Raw genomic sequence first — 18,679 nt, 5'->3', positions numbered from 1 at the left:
TTTTGCCACGGCTGTGAAATAGGGGGTATGTCTACAAGTCCACAGACGCAAGTGTCCCAGCTTCGTTAACAGACTCTGGCCAGTGGGGCTCATGCTAGTGCTCTAAAAATAACATTTGGCAGCATAGATGTTGCAGCTTGGGCTCTCAACACGTCCCCCTTCAGAGGCCAAGCTTCAGCCCAAGCCGCAACTTCCAGGTGCTCTCTGCACAGCTATTTGAGCACTAGGGGCAGCCTGGCTAGCTTGAAACTGTTGACCCAGGCTGGGAGGCTCGCTTACAGAGGTTATATAAACATAACCTAACAGATCAAAGGGCCGTAATCAGTTAAAATGAGATCTGGTCTTGAGGGGGTGATCAAAAGGACTAAAGAGCTCTTAAAGAACTCTCTCCCTGAGGCTGAGGGAGAGAATGGTTTGAGCTGAGGGAAGGAACTAACCCCAGAGGTCTTGGTGGTCTGTAAGAGAATTATGCCTACCAGGATTCCCAGGTGGAAGATGGTTACATACCTAGTCAGCAAGATGTGTGTACAGTCTGATTGTTTTAAGAACTGCGTTTTCTCTGAAATGCATTTGTTCTAATAAATAGTAATTTGCATTAAAAGGACTGTCAGATCACTGTGTACCACTATCATTTTCAGTACGTTAGTCAGAACTTCTGAGGCAGTCACGGTTGATGCGGCGGGGACTGCAATCCAAGGGAAGATCCTAAAGTGGGAGAATGGTGTGATTCCATCCCAAGCGAGGTGATGGCCAGAGACCTGAAGGGAGGTGTATTCAGAGAGGCCAGGCATAGGGGTGTCAGGTTCAGTAAGCCCGGGAATGTGACAGTAGTGAAGTGTGTGTGTGTATATATATTGCTGAGGGATAAAATCCATCCTCTTTCCCAGGACCTGCATACAGCCATCTGTGCCACAATAAGTTTTAGTGTATGTGAGTGAGAAGTGTGAGTGAGGTACTAAGCAACGGCACAGGCAGGCCTTCACCCCATTGCTGTTTGTAGGTGGCTACGGCTATCTTGTAGTAGGAAATCTGCTCCCCTTTGCTATTTACAAGCCAAAATCTGAAATTTTTTGATAGAAATAATACTACTTGGTGACCACTCTGTGTCAATACACACACACAGGGTGATCTTCATCACTAACAGTTTCTCTTCTGCAGGCAGCGCAGTGCTTTTGTCTTAATGGGAGCCTGAAAAAAACAGTAGTAATGTGCCTACAAACCCCAACCTAATCCAAGTACTCCACTAAACATTTAACTTGGTGATGTTGCCTTGGTTCTGACTGGATTCGTTAGTATATCAGGGCTGGTTATTCAAGGAAAATAGAAATATAAAAATTTAAGTTGTATCTTGAAAAGGGCAACGTAATCCTCTTTTAAATTAAATTAGCAGTTTTAAATCTCTGGTTTTCTTGACTATAATGCCTATCTTCCTTGGGTTTACTTATCTAAAATATTAACTTGGTAAGTTGTATGCATTTAATTGGGAATGTCTATGCACTATCCTTACAACTAAATTAGCTGGATTGGATGGTGGAAGTGGAATTTCTTGAGCAACCCCAAATTATTGGAACTGAAGTTATGATAGTGATATTGAAGGTAGGCATTGGGATGCTTTATCTTCCAGAAAGAGTACATTGTAGGCTTCTTGAACAAGTTGGGAAATGGCATCTTAATGGTTCTGCTGCATTGAGTGCATTATTATCACTTAAAAAAAAATAGCAGGAGCCACCTGAGCTTAGGAAAGAACATCCACTAAATAGAACTGAATCCTCTGTACCAAGGACACATACTCACATGCAAAATCATTGCAAAAGTCACTCACTCACTAAAATGTGGATGCAGCTCTGTCTTTAACAGGAAGACCCATGCAAAACATAGCCTTTCAACTGTCACAACAGTAGACTTCAGTTTTTTATGGATTATGAATTGGTGTGTTTTAATCAGGCACCTCCAGCTGCTTTGTGTAATAAGAAAGCAGAGGCCTCTGCAGGGTAAGAATATTACTCCAGAGCTATTGCATGTAACTCTTAATGTTGTGAGCTCCAATATTTTAGATAAGTGAACCCAAGGAAGGAAGATAAGCATTACATAATCAAGAAAACCAGAGATTTAAAACTGCTAAATTAATTTAAAAGAGGATTATGTTGCCCTTTTAAGGATACAACTTAAATCTTTATATTTCTACTTGCCTTGAATAATGCTGCTTGACATTAATGCAGTCTTGCAGCAGCTTATGTTCTGCAAGAGAAAACTCTTAGTCTGTCGTTATAAATAACAGTTTTGAAATTGATTGGTCACTGAAGCAGAGTTGGGTTGATATGTATGATAAAATTTGGGGAATAGTTGGATGATTAGCTTGCAGAACCACACATGTTGAACTTACATTTTTATTTAATAAAAAGAAGTTATAACTGAGAGGAATATATGCAGTCCTAAGCCCGAAGTTGTGTTTGTGATGATTCAAACAATGCATTTTAACCAGAAACTATCACATAGCACAGATGAGAAACATTTGTTGTGTCTCTAGAACTTGTCTTTTTCTAAAGGCCAGTTGGAGCTATTCAGTTCCATTTGTTTCTAAGCCAGTTCCAGAGATATTAGTTTATTACACTGAAAAGATTTTCATTAGAAAAACGTGGTTTCAGAACCTCTTTGTAAAAGGAGCTATTAGGCTGGACTTATCTTTCCTTTTAAAAACTGCAGAAGTGATCTGTACATAGTACCCCTATTGGAAGGATCTGAATGAACTTCAGATTGAGGCAAATCCTTCCCTCCCTGTAGGTATGTAAGGAATATAAGTCAGCCCTTGCTCGCTATGTTAGCAGCAGGGCAGCATACCTACTGAACTAGGTAGATGAGGGAGGAGGGCAAGCCACTGTGTCCACATACATACGCTTCACATTGCAAAAGTGAGTGTGGCTATTCTAGTCTGTAGCATACCTAAGCCAAGGGTGAATTATTCCCTTCTTTTTAAAGGATCTGCAGTGTGAACTCCACTGTGTGGTCGCTCTCTTCTCTCACTCTGGGTCTAAGCCACTGTTTTCTGTAGTTTCCCCATAACACCACTCCCAATGGATAGGGCAGGATTTAGCTGTAAGTAACTCAAGGAAACTCTGACAAGAACTCTTCTGAAACATGAGGTTAGGAAGGGAATCGAGACGAATGGAATAAAGCATACAGGGAATGAACTTTTCTGATGCAAAGATTAAAAATGTCAGCTGGATGGGCATTTGCCCGTAAAGTGTGTGTTCTACTTTCAATAAGGCTAAAAAGCATTTAACAGCAGATAGGAAAGTGGCCATGATAATAAGTACTAAATATTAGAGTATATTATGACTTTACATTGTTTCATTAGATTATGAGAGTTTTGTGGATTTCCAATGCTGTATACCGTGGTTGGCAACCTTTCAGAAGTGGTGTGGCGAGTCTTTCTTTATTCACTCTAATTGAAGGTTTTGTATGCCAGTAATACATTTTAATGTTTTTAGGTCTCTTTCTGTAAGTCTATAATATGTAACTAAACTCTTGTTGTATGTAAAGTAAATAAGGTTTTTAAAATGTTTAAGAAGCGTTATTTAAAATTAAATTAAAAACGCAGAGTGTCATCCCCCTCCCCACCCCGGTCCCTGTCCCCTGACTGGTGGCCAGGACCTGGGCAGTGTGAGTGGCACTGAAAATCAGCTCATGTGCCGCCTTCAGCACGTGTGCCATAGGTTGCCTACCACTGCTGTATACAGTTAACACCATGGTACCATACCTCTTAAAGTAATCCACTCTTCATGGAGCAGCTGAGAAAACATTCTCCTTAAAAACAGTATCTTTTACCATATTAATGGCCCTTTTGACCCCAGGAGGTCTTGGTTTTCCTCGATAAATTGTCAGATAATATGTATATAGACTTAATTTTGAAGTCACCAACATATAACTAACAAATGCAATCCATACTGGAAAGCTAAGGGACTGACTGTCACGCACCAAACTGCATGCTCCTAAATTGTTCTTACCTACAATGTTGTTTTAGTAATTTGGTTTGATTTCTTCTGCTTGTTTTCATAGGCACTTAAAATAAGAGAGAACTGCAATTGCCCCTCTCTTCCTGGACCAGACCCTCGCCTCATTTTCAAACTTAACACGCAGCATCTTCTGGAAGCATCTAAGAATAAAGAAGGCCAGAATGCTACTGAGCATGATCTTGCAAAGCCAAAGATGGACTTTCCTTCTGTTTAAAAGGAGGAAAAGATTCCAATAACTTTTGCAGTTAAAAACGAACCAACGAGCTGAAGGGAAAAATATTCACCTGAAAAACTTTACGAACAGGCCACTGAACAGATTTTTTTCTCTGCAAGACTTTTGATCCTTTGGGGATGATAAAATGGACAAATCATGTTTGTACCTCCATGGTGCCAAAAATCCATTGAGAGAAACTTGTTTCTCTGTATCACAATGTAGGTCAAGCCACCAGTATTCTGTATTCCCAAACTTGTGGTGATCTCCCACCCAGTGCAATGAGGAACTCTCCCCACATACAGAGAGCGGTGTATTGGAGTTGAGACTTTTACTCAAGGAAAGATGCTAAACATAAATCACTTCAGTTGGGGGGCAAAAATCTCTGTACAGTCTATTCACACGAATAGAAAAGAAGCAATAAAATGGCCAGGGGGCTGTACATACATCCACCTATTTGGATGGTTTTCTGCTGGGATTTTTCTTATTAAATATCTTTTAAAGGCACTTTAGAATATGGGTGATTTCAGCATTTCACTTCAAAGTAATCCAGAAAGGTTGTGCAGAATTATATTTAAAAGTGAAGTCAGAAAACTTACAAGGGAATCTTTTTCCTTTTAAAAATCTGTAAGAATTGTCATTTGTAGCCCTGGGATATTTTGCAAGTGATCTCTTTAAATGGTGTCTCTTTAATAGATCAAGATGCTTCTTCAACAGGCAGATTCACTTCAGAGGCAGCTGGTCTGGACAGATCAGCGCTTGAATATTAGTGATTGGTGCTCTATAAACACATTAGGGTTTGACCACCTATGAAACTTCTAAGTTGTACAGACAATGCATCCTACTTAGAATGTTTATTTCTCGTTAGGAAACGGCCATCTAATGCTAGTTTACAAGTCTGTCTCTCAAGTCTGTCCCTCTTACAGCGGAGATGATTACTTGGAGTTGCCAGGGGAGGAATGGATGATGAGTATAGTTCCCGATGCAAAACCTTGGTTGGAGTTGATCAGGTAAACAACCGAACATGAAGGAGATGCCTCCAAAAGAAAGCTGGGGAAGATATGTGAGACCATGCCTCTGCTCCATTGTACAGTGAGCTCAGATTGAATAGAGGGATGTGACCTCTACCCCTCATTGGCACACCTGCTTGGGCTCCCTAATGCCAAATGTGATTGAGGAGCCCCTCATCAGAGTTTATATAGGTGGAAGGCAGAAGATTTCTCTGTTCCTTTAACTCATGTACGTTTGAGGAGCCAATCTTCCTTTATTTCCTTGCCAGCCTGGGAGTTAAACTATCAGGCTGTGCAGCCTCATTTGATGAGGTTGGGAAAAGGTCCAGAACCAGATAGAGCCTTGTAATATGAAGCTAAGAATCATCCCCCACTCACACCCCTAAGAAGCTTCCTGCTACAGATTTATTTTATTCTTTGTCCTCTCATGATGGACTGACCTTTCCTCCATTTAGCTAGGCCTTCCATGAAGCACAGCCAGCACATCATGTTTATTTTCAGCTGGTTGATAGACTCTTACTTTCCAATTCATGAAAATAAAGTGTGCTAGTCTTACTGGACTAAAAGAATGATACAGTGAACAGAAAAGGAAGATTTTACTGATTGAAATGCATGATCTAACTATGTATTGTTTTGGGATCCATTTTTTATTAAAGTTTAAAAGAAAATTACTGATGCTTTCCTATGTGGTAAGAGGGAAAACTGCAGGATTTTATTAGATTGTTTGACAATCATGGTACAGATTATAATGAACAGGATCATTCAAATGCAAAGTGGAGAACTGTGAAATTTTAGAATGTATTACACAAAGCAGAATTTCTTTTCCTTTTAATTTCGTTTGAATGCAAACTTTTTTGAAAAGACCATATTCAGCGTTGGTTTGTAGGCACAGAGTCTGAAAGAGTTTGAACAATAGTTTGTTTGCTGACTTAACCCAAAGAACTTGGGTCCTTTGAGCCATCTACCATCTCTGTTTGCGGGTGAAGGGGCTGCACCTGAAAGGTTGACTGTGCTGATGTTTTCCAGGCCAGGTTATATATTTTTAGATTGACTGCATATTACTTGCAAGCTATTTTTAAATTTGTATGCAAGACACCACTGGCAACAGGCAGAAGGTCCAGCCTGACCGTTATCCATCCATCCATCCATCCATCCATTATTTTTATTCTTAGTGACAGGAATTTATGTAACAGACGTTCAGCAATGTGTTAAGGCATTTGGACATTGTCACCTGAAGGTAAACAGAAAAACACACCATTTAGATTTCCCTGTGAATTTTATAACTTAAACTGTATAGTCAAGACCCCCATACTTCTTCCCTCCCACCGCAGTGTCAAAGCTTATTTTGTTATCCAGTCCTTCTGATTGACATACAACATGATTTTATGTCAGAGGAGATGAGGGAGAACCTAGAGAACTTTTTTTATAGAGTTCATGCATTTTTAAATATAAATTTGTAGTAAATAAACTACAGAAATATTGTATTTATGCTTTATTGGTCCATTTTAGGTGGCTTAAGTGTTATGTTGGTGAATGTTTGGGATACAAATACTGGTATTCAGTAAGTAAGAGTTCTTTAAATTCCAATGTATAAATGCCTTGCTTATCATACAAAGATGACCCTGAACCAGCCTCTGAATTTGAGATGTGCAAAATCTAGATCTGTATTTTGCACATTGATCTTATTCTAATACTTTGTCGAGTGCTTTTAAAAGATTTCTTCTTTCATTTTTGCATAAAGAATTAGGATACCCAAAGCCTGCATCTCTTGAGTCGGCCTCTTGTTAGCCTCAAGTGTCTAAGTGATTTCTAAAACCTATACACTGCATTTGCCTAAGCCGCTATAGAATTTTTGTTTAAGTATTTAAAAATACTTTCTTGCCCATACAGAAACAGATGAAATTAAAAGATGTTATTTTTCCAAAGGTCTGGGAGCCTTGAGCAAAATCTACACTGGCTCTTTTCTTTTATTTGTTAAAGAAACTAATTCTAAATCCTTGTGTAGTTAATTTTAAAATATACTTCCACTAGGAAAAATATTGCAAGTACCAACTTCTAACTAGCTGTAAAACTCTTATGCTGCGGTTGGATGGTTTAGTGGACTCCAGTGGAAGAAAGAAGTTGGAATTAAAGTGAAAGGAACTCAGTACTGAAAGATGAATGTTCTCATGGGGGGAAAATAGCATGTAAAATTGAGACAGATTGGTAAAAATGTTTCTACCTTCTATTGTCAGTGCTGCATGCTGTGCTTCACAGCTTCTTATGGAAAGATTAAGTCCACAGTACACACAATACTAAATTTATTATGCATTTACCTTACTAGGAGTGTTGAGAAATTTGACAAGCAGGAGACATGCACACAAGTCAGTCTTACAATAAAATTGTCGTCTTGTAACTTTTTATTTTGTCACATTTCACATCTTGTTTTAAAATAATACCTATCTCGATGTGAAATATTTATAAATGCTGAGAAACCAAAGCAAAGTACTTGTTAAAAATGAATTTTGTTTTGAAACTCTGAAGTCATTAAAAAAAGAAACAAATGTGCAAACTAAGATTATTTTATTATCTGTCCTCCTGAAGCGCTTCTGTAGTGTTGCACTTCTATTGTAATACTTAAGGTTGAAAAGGCACATCTAGCATAATCCCCATTCTTCAGACACTTAACTGTCTTAAATGCTCAATGTGCTAAAATTTCTTATGCATACTCTCAGTTCGTAGGATTTTCTTGGTGGATGGAAAGAGGAAGAGTTGATAAAATTCTGTTCAGATGATTTTCTAATGTTAAAAAAATCACTTTTTTTGCTTTCTAATCCACATTTAATTTTTCTTAAACTTCAGATGTGGCATGGATTTAGCAAGGGCTAGTAACTGGCATTTCTAGATCACTCAAAGTAGGTCACAAATATTAATAAGCCTCTCAGAACACCTGTGTAGGTGAACTATTTACCTGTTTTCTAGTTGGAGAAACTGGGGCATAGTGAGATAAAGGCTACACAGTAGGTCAGGGGGAAAGCTGGGAATAGAGCCCAGGAGGTCTGATTCAATCCCCAGCACTATTGTTTCTAAAATCACATTTTCTTTTAAACAAATTGAGGTGATTGCTATTTGAAAACTATATATTAACATGCACAGCACATCATCCACTGCTAGGTGCACCTGCAGAGGTTTACATGTTGCATGTTTGGTTAATATGCTCAGCTATCTGCACAAACCTTGAATAATCCTTAATGGTTCATTACCTTCAGTGTATCCTGACCAGTCTCTGAAGGCCTCTTTGTTTTTTCCCCTCTACCTAACCCCACTACAGAAATAGATCCTGAAGTCTGTTAGTGCTGTGGCTGAGACTCCAAACAAAAACATCAGGAAATTCAATATCATGATTCCCATAGCAAGCCTAGCTTGACTATATATTACATATATGAAGACATAAAATGAACTTCATACAAGTAATGCAGGATGTTGCGTTACTGTAGCACACTGTTCTTAGAGTGATTGCTCATGTGAATTCCAATAGGTGTGTGTGCACGTACTGCATGCATAATCACGGGAAAGCTTTTCCCCTAGCGGTACCTGTTGGGTCGGCTGTGGAGACCCCTAGAGTGGCGCCTGTATGGCGGTGTATATATTCCTGCCGACCCGCCACCTGCTCAGTTCCTTCTTACCACCCATGACGGTCGTTGGAATGGCTCAGGGCTGGTCTACACTAGGGCGGGAAATCGATCTAATATACGCAACTTCAGCTACATGAATAGCGTAGCTGAAGTCGAAGTATCTTAGATCGAGTTACCTACCATCCTCACGGCGCGCGATCGACGTCCACGGCTCCCCCTGTCGACTCCGCTACCGCCGTTCGTGTTGGTGGAGTTCCGGAGTCGACAGGAGCTCATTCAGGGATCGATTGCTACCCGCCGATACGGCCAGTAGTGAAGACGTACCCCTAGTCTCTTGCATCTGCAAGTGCCTACCTAGTAGTTCCCTTGTTTTTGTGTAAATAGTCATTAGTTAGTTAGTTAATAGTTGTAGATCAGTTTAGCTTACTTCAGGGGGCTCGTCTCCCACCCCCATTTTACTCTCCCGGTGCTGGGGGATGCCTCAGTTGCAGGGGTTTAAGGCATGCAAGAGGTGGCAAAACCTATGCCCACAAGTGATCCACATGCAGCTTGTCTCAAGTGCCTCGACAGATAAGTGCCCTATTTGCAGGATCTTCAGACCCAGGACTACAAGAGGGCGGGTCTATCGTCTGAAGCTCCTCCTGATGGAGTCGGCCCTTCAGCCACAGCCAGAGCCAACACCGGCATCCTCGGTGCCCAGCTCAGTGGCCTCGGTGCCGGATCTCCCGGCACCGAGGAAGGACTCCACCAGGGAGCAGCAGCACTGCTCCCTGGCCCACAAGCCCAGTGCCACCAGACGGCACCGTTCGCAGTCTCTGTTGCTGCATAAGAAAAAGAAAACAAACGGGATGTTCCCCTATCAAGAAGCCGAGGAGGGATTCTAGTGGGGTGTGTCCTCAAGAACTAGTGCCGTTGACTGCAGCCCCAGTGGCAGAGCCGTTGAGTCCGGCAAGAACAGGCTTCCCTACCTGGGATGATTTGGAGGAAGAGCTTGACCTCCCCTCCACTCCGGACAGATAAGAGGTGGCTTGAGACCTCGTTGCCATGACACATTGCACAGTAACCGACCCTGCAGGTGTGAGGCCTGGCTTTGCAAACTTAGGCACCATCAGTAGCACTGACGACGGCACCGTGGACAGCGACGACGTTCGTCATGGCACCGCCATTGAGTCATCATCGGGGGAAGCCCATGATGTTGTGACACCAATCTCCATCTCCCCGGCACCATTAGGCTCTGCTCCTCCATGGTTGGGTACAGAGTACTTGTCAGAGTCAGATGCCAAATCTTCTGTCTCCCAGTGCAGCCACCTCCACTACCAGTCCTGGCACCGATCCCAGCACCGTAGGCCAGTGGCACCAGCCATTACTTGGCCACCCCAGTGGCAGGGCCCAATACAATGGCCCTTTTGGACCCCTTGGGCCTACCACCAGGCTCAGGGTCAGTGATTCAAGCCAATATCGGTAGTGTCAGTCCCCAGTGCCCCTCCCATCACTGGGACACCAAAAAGCTGGATCTCTTTGGCTGTAAACACTATTCGACTAGTGGGCTCCAGCTTCGAGTAGCAAATCAGCAGGCAATGCTTGGCCGATACGCCTCTAATTCCTGGAGCTCGTTGGCTAAATTCCAGGAGTTAATCCTGGCCGACTCTCACAAGGAGTTTGCACTCCTTGAGGCGGGTAGAGTGGTGTCTAGGACCGCCCTCCAGGCAGCACTGGACGTGGTGGACTCTGCCTCTCGAACCATGGCCACCACCATTGCAATGAGGTGCAGTGCATGGCTCCACGTTTCAGGTATCCCATCGGAGGTCTAGAACACCATGCAGGACCTCCCCTTTGACTGCAAGGGCCTGTTCACTCAAAACATGGACACAGGCTTGCATAGCCTATAGAACTCTCGGGCGACTATGAAATCTCGGGGGCTAGACACCCAAGCGCCTCAGAGAAAGCCCTTTAGACCTCAGCCCTTGTCCTGCTGCTACCTTGGGCTTCCTAGACGAGATCCATCAAGGAGAAGGGGCAGGAATAACAAGAGGTGCCCACTGCAATGCTCCTTGGGCCAAGGCCAGGGTTCAGCCAAACAGCCCCCTAGCCCCAAGCCTAACTTTTGAAGATGTGCCCGAGGATAGTGCACCAGTCGCCATCCTGGATCCTTCCCCTCCTCCCCTTTTGTGAATCGACTCTCCTGCTTCTACTGTGCTTGGTCTCGGATCACTAGGTCCTCAGCATGGTCGGAGCTGGATATTCTATCCAATTCTGTGCCCTCCCTCCCGCCCTGCCACCCCCCTTCCCTGTCCCTCTTCAGAGATCCCTTTCATGAGCAACTCCTTTTGCAAGATGCAATCACTCCTAGCTCTAGGGACAATAGAGGAGGTTCCTCAGGAATTCAGGGGTTCTATTCCTGCTCTTTCCTCATCCCCAAGGCCAAGGGCAGGCTTCAGCCTGTCCTGGACTTCAGGGCTGGCGCTTCCATTTAGGCGACCTAGGCAGTCGCCTAGGGCGCCAGGATTTGGGAGGTTGGCAAGCTGCTCCGGCGGACCTCCCACAGGCGTGTCTGCGGAGGGTCCGCTGGTCCCGCGGCTCCGGTGGAGCATCCACAGGCGTGCCTGCGGCAGGTCCACCGGAGCCGCGGGACCGGCTGACCCTCTGCAGGAACGCCTGTGGGAGGTCCACCGGAGCCCCGGGACCGGCTTGGGGCAGCGAAATGGCTAGAGTGCCAAAAGGTGCCAAAAACCCTGGCGCTGCTCCTGCTGGACTTACAAGACCTCAACATGTTCATAAAGAAGGTGAAGTTTTGCATGGTCTCTCTGCCCGCTATCATTCCCTCCCTGCATATAGGAGACTGGTACGCCACCCTCGACTGAACGTGTACTTTCACATTGCTATTATCCCAGCCCACAGACGCTTTCTCAGATTTGTGGTTAGTGTCCAGCACTACCAGTTCAGGCTGCTCTCATTTGGCCTCTCAGTGGCCTCCTGAGTGTTCACCAAGTGTATGGCAATCGTGGCAGCCTTCTTCTGCAGGCCCAAGGTATGGGTATTCACGTATTTGGATGACTGGCTCATTAAGTTCGAGTCTGAAGCACGGGTGGCAGAACATGTGTCCCTGGCCCAGGCTATGTTTCACAGGCTGGGACTTATATCAAACGAACCCAAGTCCACATTGACCCCCCTACAAAGAATAGAGCTTATCGGCACTCTCTTGGACTCCACACACACGAGGGCGTTCCTTCCGGAACTGTGTTTCAAAGCACTCTTGAACATTATTGAGACAAAGCACTCTTGAACATTCCCACAACCACAGTCAAATTGTATGAAACTATTGGGGCACATGGCAGCCTGTACATATGTGGTACAGCACGTCAGGCTGCACCTTCGGCTCCTCCAGGCATGGTTAGCGCAAGTGCACAGACCAGGCGGGGACCCACTGGACTCAGTAGTGACTCTCCTGCCTCAGATTCGCAGCTCTTTCCACTGGTAGCTGCAACCACAGCTGGTTTTTGTGGGAGCACCCTTTGCCAAACCCCAGCCTACGCTGTCCCTGGTCACGGACGCCTTGGCACTCAGTTGTGGAGCACATCTGGGCAATATCAGAACCCAGGGCCTCTGGTCCCATGCAGAGCTATCGCTGACAATCAACGTAAGGGAACTGAGGGTGGTTCACCAGGCATGCCAAGTGTTACACACATGCCCTGAAGGCGGGCCTGGATCAGTGCTCAGAGATAATACTGCAGTGATGTTCTAGATAAACAACCAGAGTGGTGCTTGCTCCTGTCCCCTGTGTCAGGAAGCCCTCATGCTATGGGACTTTTGCATTGCCCGTTCTATACAACTACAGGCGTTGCACTTTCCGGGGGTGCAGAACAAGTTGGCTGACTGCCTTGTTCACTCATTCCATGGACATGAGTGGTCCCTCAGACCGGACATCGCTCACTTGATTTTCCAGAGGTGGGGCTCTCCCCACATGGATCTGGTTGTGATGCGGAACAACAGGAAGTACCAGAGGTTCTGCTTCTTCCTGAACCACAGCCCAGGCTCCACCGTGGACATCTGTCGCTTGTCATGGACGGATTACCTGCTGTACGCATTCCTGCCGTTCCCCCTCGTACACAGAATGCTCCTCAGAACTCATCAGAACAGGGCTTCTTTGATCCTCATAGCACCAGCGTGGCCTCGCCAGCACTGGTTCACCATGTTACTGAACCTCTCAGTGGACAGACCAGTAGCGCTCCCTGTCTGTCCGGCCCTAATCACACAAGACCACGGCCATCTGCAACACCCCAGCCTGGAGTCCCTCCACCTCATGGTGTGGAAGCTCCATGGCTGAACCCTCTTGAGCTTCAGTGCTCGCACTCAGTGAGGCAGGTCCTGATAAGAAGTAGGAAACCCTCCACTCGAGCCACGTATATGGTTAAGTGGAAGCGTTTCTCCATTTGGTCTCAACAAAAGGGAACTGAGCCACAATCAGCCCCAATTCCCCTTGTCTTGGACTATCTTTTATATCTCAAGCACCAAGGGTTAGCGATATCATCCCTGAGGGTACACCTCACAACCATTTCGGCCTTTCACCTGGGAATGGCGAGGGGGTCAGTGTTCGGTAATCCATAGTGAGCAGGTTTCTTAAGGGCCTGGACAGACTTTATTCCCCGGTATGTAGGCCCGTTCCCCAGTGGGACCTCAGCCTGGTCCTGTCCTCACTCATGGGCCCCCCTTTGAGCCCATGGCTACCTGCCCTCTGTCCTACTTCTCCTGGAAGGTGACCTTTCTGGTATCTATAACCCCCACTAGAAGGGTATCTGAACTCAGAGCGCTGACCTCTGAACCTTCTTAAAAGGTATTTTATAAGAACAAGGTGCAGCTACGCCCTCGCCCTGCATTCCAGCCTAAGGTTGTATCCCAGTTTCATGTGAGCCAAAATATATTTTTACCTGTTTTCTTTCCTAAACCCTATGCCACTAACAGGGAGCGCATGTTCCATTCCTTGTATGTTAGATGTGCCTTGGCATTTTACAGTGAATGCACGAAGCCGTTTTGTAAATCACCACAGCTCTTTATTGCTATCACAGAAAGAATGAGGGGGCTCCTGATCTCATCACAGCGCATCTCGTCATGGATCACGTCCTGTATCAGGACTTGCTATGACCTGGCTAAAGTTCCAGCCCCTCTGCTTACACCACACTCTACCAGAGCACAGGCAGCATCTGAAGCATTCCTGGCACAGGTCCCTTTCCAGGATATCTGCAAGGCGGCAACCTGGTCTTCAGTCCACACCTTCACTTCACACTATGCTATCACCCAGCAGACAAGGGGAGATGTTGTTTTTTTGGTACGGAAGTCCTTCATTCTCTCTGGGTAATGGCTGGGAAGTCACCTATTGGAATGCACATGAGCAATCACTCGAAGAAGAAAAAATGGTTACTCACCTCTAGTAACTGTTCTTTGAGATGTGTAGCTCATTCCAGTCCAAATCCCGCCTGCCTCCCCTCTGTCAGAGGATTCCGGCAAGCAGGAACTCAGCAGGCAGCAGGTCGGCAGGGACATGCATACACTGCCATAAAGGCGCCACTCTAAGGGTCTCCACAGCCGACCTGACAAGTACCGCTAGGGGAAAAGCTTTCCGGTGATCATGCACGCGGTGCGCACATACATCTATTGGAATTCACATGAGCAACACATCTTGAAGAACAACAGTTATGAGAGTTAAGCAACTGGTTTTTCTTCACATACATACAGTGTAGCCAAATTACAGCTCCAGTGGGAATCATGACTTTCAATTTTTGTATTTTTTAAAATCTAAATTATAGTGTAAAATTAGCTACATTAATACATTTTTAATATGCAGCATAGACACTGCCGCATGCTTCACAAGAAGGTGTTACATGGAATCTTAGCAACAGCAAATCAGAGGCACAAAAGAGTTGTCAAAAATAACCTTGCTTTTTCTTGTACTATTTCTAAATCTGCCCTTTTAAAATCAGTTTATTTAGTGTAATAGTTTTCCCCTAAAAATATCTGAGATGAGTTGTTCAGCTCAGTCTAGTTTCCAATGCAAGAAAGGCCACATCACGTGAACCCCAATTGCAGCTGACACCCTGTTGAGATTCTTGGCAGGCAGACCATGACTGGGATAACTCACTCTCTCTCCTCATCACCTTCCTTTCTGGCTTCTCCAGAAAAGAGTGAAAGTGAATTGGTGCTGCTGCCCATGCTGTGCCTAAAGGAAAGCTGCTCTTTCCATTACTGTTGAGATGCCATCTTTAATGAGTATCACATTCACCAAAAGGAAGGATGGTCTAGTGGTTAAGCAGAGAGTGAGACAGATGGATTCTGTTCCTGGCACTGCCACAGACTTCTGTGACCTAGAGCGAGTAACTTAAGACCTAATATTTTTTAAAAGTGGCTTCTGATTTTGTCTGCCTCAGTTCTTGAGGGAAACGTCTGACTTGTCAAAGGTCCTTAGCACTTAGCACTCCTGTGGGAGTTGCATATGCTCAACACTTCTAGAAAATCAGGCCTTAGGGAATATCAAATTGGGCACCCAAAATCCAAGGCCACTTCAAAATTTTTAGGTAACTCTCTCGGCCTCTGTTTCCCCATCTGCAAAATGGCAGCACTTCTCTTTCTGCAGTGGTGGCACTATGCTGCTTGCAAAGCCTCTTGAGATTCCTGGGGCTAAAGCTCTGTAAGTGTCCAGTGCATTGGTTTTTGTTAGTTTGGTTTTGCTTTTTAAATAAAGACTTTAAATGTCTAGAAATTAGTATAATGTGACAGTGTCCTGTGTTTCAGAAAGACATGCTCTTCACTGCGGCATATCAGACTTGCTGCTGTAGGGAAGGATTCTATCGTACAACATGATAAGCTGTTTACTGCACACTTGTTCTGTTTTTAAACAAAGGATTATTACAGCAAATTATAATGCATGTTGAATGGAGGACTCTTTCCATGTGTACCCACATGTGTGGTTTGGCTACTGAGGAGCAACAGGGCTGACAAAGAACAAAAGTATATCTAGTGTTTATCAAGAGCATTTTTTCCTCCCCTGTACTGAGAATTAAACATTTACCGTATCTCTTAAGTAATGTTTAATGGCTAGAATGCTACAAGGTTTCATTTCAAAACCTAGTATGTTTGAATAGTTGAATCATTGTCAATAAAAGCACGTTAGTGGTCTTTGAGAAGGTTATCTGACCCTAATCTCTGTTGGGATGGAACTCAGTAATTTCATTTAGAAAATAAATATTGTAGTATAAATGCTAGTATGTATTTAAAGCTTCATTTAGAATTCTGAGCTGCATCAGAATCTTTTCCACTCTGGCTGTGCCCACTGCACAAGTCCTGTATTTTCTGCTAGGTCAGTGTGGGTCACAGCACAAGCCGATGTGTCTATTTGTGTACAGTAGTTGGAGGAAGGGAAAAGAGAGTTTGCTGTATTGAAATAATTTAGCATTTTGACTTAGTATATATTTAAAAAACAAAAGCTCCCCATATTGTAGAGATGTGGCTGGAACTGACAAATTTCTGCTGATTATTGTGCCGTTGTTACAGGGAATGGGGGAAATAGTTTAATGAAATAGTAAGTATTGATAAAGAATTACAAATGCCTATTTGTTATAAGCTTGCATGGAAGGTCTTTACATCCTGACACTGTGATATCTCTGCTTTGTATCTCCATGGTCTAAATGTTATAGTAGGAAACATCTTTTCTCTTCTGAATTTAACAATCCTAATTTTATTGTGGTGACCATGCCTTTTAACTAGGACTGTCAAGCGATTAAAAAAATTAATCTCTATTAATCTTGCTGTTCAAATAAATAGTATTCTATTGTTTAATATTTTGGGACGTTTTCAAATATATTGATTTCAATGACAACATGAAATACAAAGTGTACAGTGCTCACTTTATATTTATTTTTATTACAAATATTTGTGCTGTAAAAACAAAAGAAATTGTATTTTTCAATTCATCTAATACAGGTACTGTAATGCAATCTCTTTATCATGAAAGATGAACTTACAAATGTAGAATTATGTACAAAAAATCTGCATTTAAAAATAAAACAATGTAAAACTTTAGAATCTACAGGTCTACTCAGTCCCATTTCAGCCAATCATAGAATATCAGGGTTGGAAGGGACCTCAGGAGGTCATCTAGTCCAAGCCCCTGCTTGAAGCAGGACCAATTCCCAGACAGATTTTTGCCACAGTTCCCTAAATTGGCCCCTCAAGGATTAAACTCACAATCCTGGGTTTAGCAGGCCAACGCTCAAACCACTGAGCTATCCCTCCCCTCTCACTTAGACAAACAAGTCTGGTTACAATTTGCAGGAGACAATGCTGCTGGCTTCTTGTTTACAGTGTCACCTGAAAGTGAGAACAGGCATTCACATGGCACTGTTGTAGCCGGCATCGTGAGATATTTACATACCAGATGCGCTAAAGATTCATATGTCCCTTCATGCTTCAACCACCATTCCAGAATATATGCATCCGTGCTGATGACAGATTCAGCTCGACAACAAGCCAAAGCAGTGCAGACAAATGGATGTTCATTTTCATCATCTGAGTCAGATGCCACCAGCAGAAGGTTGATTTTCTTTTTGGTGGTTCAGGTTCTGCAGTTTCTGCATCAGAGTGTTGCTCTTTTAAGACATCTGAAAAGATGCTTCACACCTCATCCCTCTCAGATTTTGGAAGGCACTTCAGATTCTTAAACCTTGGGTCGAGTGCTGTATCTATCCTTAGAAATCTCACATTGGTACCTTCTTTGTGTTTTGTCAAATCTGCTGTGAAAGAGTTCTTAAAATTTTGAAGGAGAAAGTAGTTAAGGACACTGAGGTCAATGGTAATTGGGACAAATTACAACACGGTTCTATAGCAGGTAATCACTGCCAACCCAGAGCGCTGCGTGCTTCTTCACGAGCAGGTGATCGGATTATTTAGACAAAGGAAATGCGGTTAGATCTAATTACCTCGATTTTAGTAAGGCATTTGACACGGTTCCGCATGGGAATTGTTAGTTTTAAACTGGAAAAGATGGGGATGAATATGAAATTGAAAGGTGGATTGGGAATGGTTAAAGGGAGCGACTCCAACGGTCATACTGAAGGGTGAACTTCAGGCTGGAAGAGGTTACTAGTGGAGTTCCTCAAGGATCGGTTTTGACCAATTTTATTTAACCTTTATACTGACCTTGGCACAAAGAGATGGGAATGTGCTATAAAGTTTGCGGATGACACAAAGCTGGGGGTATTGTAACACAGAGAAGGACCGGGATACCGTACAGGAAATCTGATGACCTTGTAAACTGAGTATAGTTATACGGATGAAATTTATAGTGAAAGTACAAGTCATGCACTTAGGGATTAATAATAAGAATTTTTGGATACATTGGACCATCAGTTGGAAACAACAGAGGAGAGAAGACCTTGGGTTTTGGTTGATGCAGGATGATATGAGCCGCCAATGTGTATGGCCATTAAAAAAGCAATGCGGTTTGTGCATCAGGTGTAGGTATTTCCAGCAAAGATAAGGAGTGTTAGTATCGTTGTATAAGGCGCTGGTGAGACCTCACCTGGAATTCTGTGTGCAGTTCTGGTCTCCCATGTTAAGAAGGAGAATTCAAACTGGAACAGTTCAGAGAGGGCTACTAGGATGATCCGAGGAATGGAAAACCTGACTTATGAAGGAGATCCAAAGAGCTTGGTGTTTTACGCCTAACCAAAAGAAGACTCCAGGGGATATGCTTGCCTATATAAAATAATCAGGGGATTAACGTTAGGGAGGAGAGGAATTATTAAGCTTAGTACTAATGTAGACACAGGACGAATGGGTACA

The 18,679-nt window shown here is 43.6% G+C and overlaps 1 protein-coding gene across 4 annotated transcripts in view; it reads left to right on the top strand.

The window, feature by feature from the left end:
* Positions 1-6,991, top strand: part of OMA1 (OMA1 zinc metallopeptidase) — a 32,776-nt gene extending 25,785 nt beyond the window's left edge. For all 4 annotated transcript variants that reach the window (XM_032803116.2, XM_075067640.1, XM_032803118.2 and 1 more), the window contains one exon: positions 4,057-6,991. In XM_032803116.2, the coding sequence (XP_032659007.1) occupies positions 4,057-4,227 (171 nt within the window). In that variant the 3' untranslated portion in view covers positions 4,228-6,991. The remainder of the gene's footprint in view (positions 1-4,056) is intronic.
* The last annotated feature ends 11,688 nt before the right edge of the window (positions 6,992-18,679 follow it).

Source organism: Chelonoidis abingdonii, chromosome 7, assembly GCF_003597395.2.
Source record: "Chelonoidis abingdonii isolate Lonesome George chromosome 7, CheloAbing_2.0, whole genome shotgun sequence".
In the NCBI taxonomy this organism is placed as follows: domain Eukaryota; kingdom Metazoa; phylum Chordata; order Testudines; family Testudinidae; genus Chelonoidis; species Chelonoidis abingdonii.
Note: the sequence above shows the minus strand (reverse complement) of the source record. Positions and strands in the feature narration are given on the sequence as shown.